The following is a 2,346-nucleotide window of genomic DNA, read 5'->3' as shown; positions in this document are numbered from 1 at the left end:
ATATATATATATACACACATACGTGATTTGCTAAAAAAGATCCTGTATACAGAGCTTATCCACTGAAGCTCAGATTACACACACAGCTAAACGACCCCCTATCTTCCTGCTCTGTATAGCTATGCATAGGGGCTACCCCCACAGTCCTAGGGTTAAAAGTAGGAATGCTCTGATACTCACCCCGATACCTGAACTGACTGGCAGTTCCATGAGGGAGCATGGAGCCCCCTTCCCGGCCGATCAGGTAGCCAAGCGGCTGGTCATAACCCGCCTCCCGACTTCCTGATTGGTTAGGAAGCCGGCTTTACTTGTCACTAGCCAGCCTGGCTTCCTGTATCAGGAAGCCAGGAGGCAGGTCACTACGTGCCACACGGCTTCCTGATTGACTAGGAAGCCGGCTTCACTTGTTGCTAGCCAGCCTGGCTTCCTGACCAATCAGGAAGCCGTACAGCAGGTCATGACTCACCTCCCAGCTTCCTGATTGGCTCGGAAGCAGGCTTCACTTGTCACCAGGCAGCCTGACCAATCAGGAAGCAGTATGGCAGGTCATGACCCACCCCCCAGCTTTCTGATTGATCAGGAAGCCAGGCTGCCAGCGCAAAGTGAAGCTGACTTCCTAGCCAATCAGGAAGCTGGGTGGCACCCACCTCCCGGCTTTCTGATTAGCTAGGAACCCGGCTTCACTTGTCGCTAGACAGCCTGGCTTCCTAACCAATCAGGAAGCCAGATGGCACATCATGACCGGCCTCTCGGCTTCCTGATTTGCTATTAAGCCGGCTTGACCAATCAGGAAGCTGGGCGGCACGTCATGTACTTAACTCAGGTAATTGAATACTAAAGGCCCACCTTGAAATTGCCCCCATAGTTCAGAGACCCCTTATTCGTCATGATTATTGTGTTACACTTCTTTATTGGGAACTGTCTTAACCAACCATTCTCAATCCAACCTTGCCCACTTAAGGGACCATGGGCAGTCGCCTGAAGCGCATCAATGTGGAGAACATTGAAGAGAACCGCCGCTTCTTCAGAAACCTTCTCTTTACGGCTGACTCCAAGCTGAATGAAAGCATCGGAGGGGTCATCCTTTTCCATGAGACCCTGTACCAGAAGTCCAATAATGGAGTCCTTTTCCCCAAACTCTTGAAGGATCAGGGCATTGTTGTAGGAATCAAGGTCAGTCGTCTTCTATTTATTGGCTTAATGGGGTCATCACTGATTTACAATTTTCTTTTAAATATTGAATCTGGCCTTTCTTTTGCAGGTAGACAAAGGCACCGCTCCTCTGGCAGGAACTGATGGAGAAACTACCACACAAGGTCAGATACTGGAGGCAACTATTCCTCCTTGGCTCTTCCTCCCAATGCCTACCTACTTCTCTGAAAGCCTAACTCTAGCCATTTTTGCATAGTTTATGATAGAATGTTAACCCTTTTCCAACTATGTCTGTGACCTCATTTGGGAGATTTTCTTGCACTTGCTTTTCCTGTGACAATTACACCCATCCAAGAAATAAAGTGTGTGGTCGTCACCAAGACAGGAACACATAAAATAAGATTTAAAAAAAAAACATTGTCACACATTCTATTGAAAATGTGTTTTCTATGCTCCCATTAGAGAGCATCAGAGAAAAACCTGACAGATGCTCTCACTCTTCCCCTGAATGCCCGGTTCATCTCTAGTCTGTCTAGGGTATGATCTTCAGCTGCCCACCCATTAGCATTAACCGCCCTTCTTCTAGTTCCCACAATAGCTGATGTCCACTCCAGTAGTATAATGCAGAATAACTTTTATTGAACATCTTCACTGGGGGGAATTGGGTATAGGGGTTCTAAGCTTCCAGGTTATAACATATTTTGACTCCAGACTCAACAGACCTAGTTGGCATATCAGTGTAGATCCACTTGTGAGGCAGCAGATAGCAACTGAAGTAGTAGATGAGCAAGGATGAATATAGATCCTCAACAGGAAAGACACCAGCCATGCTCCTGAAGTCCTCAGGTTCCAGGAAACTTCAAGAGCCATCATTGGTCCTGGGTCTCTTCCTCTAACAGCAACACAGCACATGTTGGAGGCATCAGGGAAGCATTTCCCTCACACCAGCCTATGCCCACCCCAGGCCCTAGGCCTAGCCTGGGGGGCATGCTGAACAGCACCCATCCCTATTCCATGGTTGGTCCCAGTTAGTCTGAGCCCATGACAAATCCCTCCAGTGTATATACCCTATCCCAGCATGTACCACTGGTTGAGAGAAACCCAGCGATTGGCTGCTGTACTGTACATACACTATAGCATCTCTAATTGGCTGTTCCTATTCTGACTCCGATCGTTGTGATAGCGAAATATATC

At 47.9% G+C, this 2,346-nt stretch overlaps 1 protein-coding gene across 1 annotated transcript in view; it reads left to right on the top strand.

Annotated features, from left to right (window-relative positions):
- LOC108801262 (fructose-bisphosphate aldolase B-like) overlaps window positions 1–1,408 on the top strand; it is a 6,904-nt gene extending 5,496 nt beyond the window's left edge. The window contains exons 3-4 of the mRNA XM_018573197.1: window positions 962–1,173; window positions 1,262–1,408. Of these exons, the coding sequence (XP_018428699.1) occupies window positions 962–1,173; window positions 1,262–1,408 (359 nt within the window). The remainder of the gene's footprint in view (window positions 1–961; window positions 1,174–1,261) is intronic.
- Window positions 1,409–2,346: the final 938 nt, after the last annotated feature.

The sequence above is a fragment of the Nanorana parkeri genome, unplaced genomic scaffold, assembly GCF_000935625.1.
Source record: "Nanorana parkeri isolate BGI_ZX_2015 unplaced genomic scaffold, ASM93562v1 scaffold2270, whole genome shotgun sequence".
Classification (NCBI taxonomy): Eukaryota; Metazoa; Chordata; class Amphibia; order Anura; family Dicroglossidae; genus Nanorana; species Nanorana parkeri.
The sequence above is the reverse complement of the archived record's forward strand: the minus strand, read 5'-3'. Positions and strand labels throughout refer to the sequence as shown.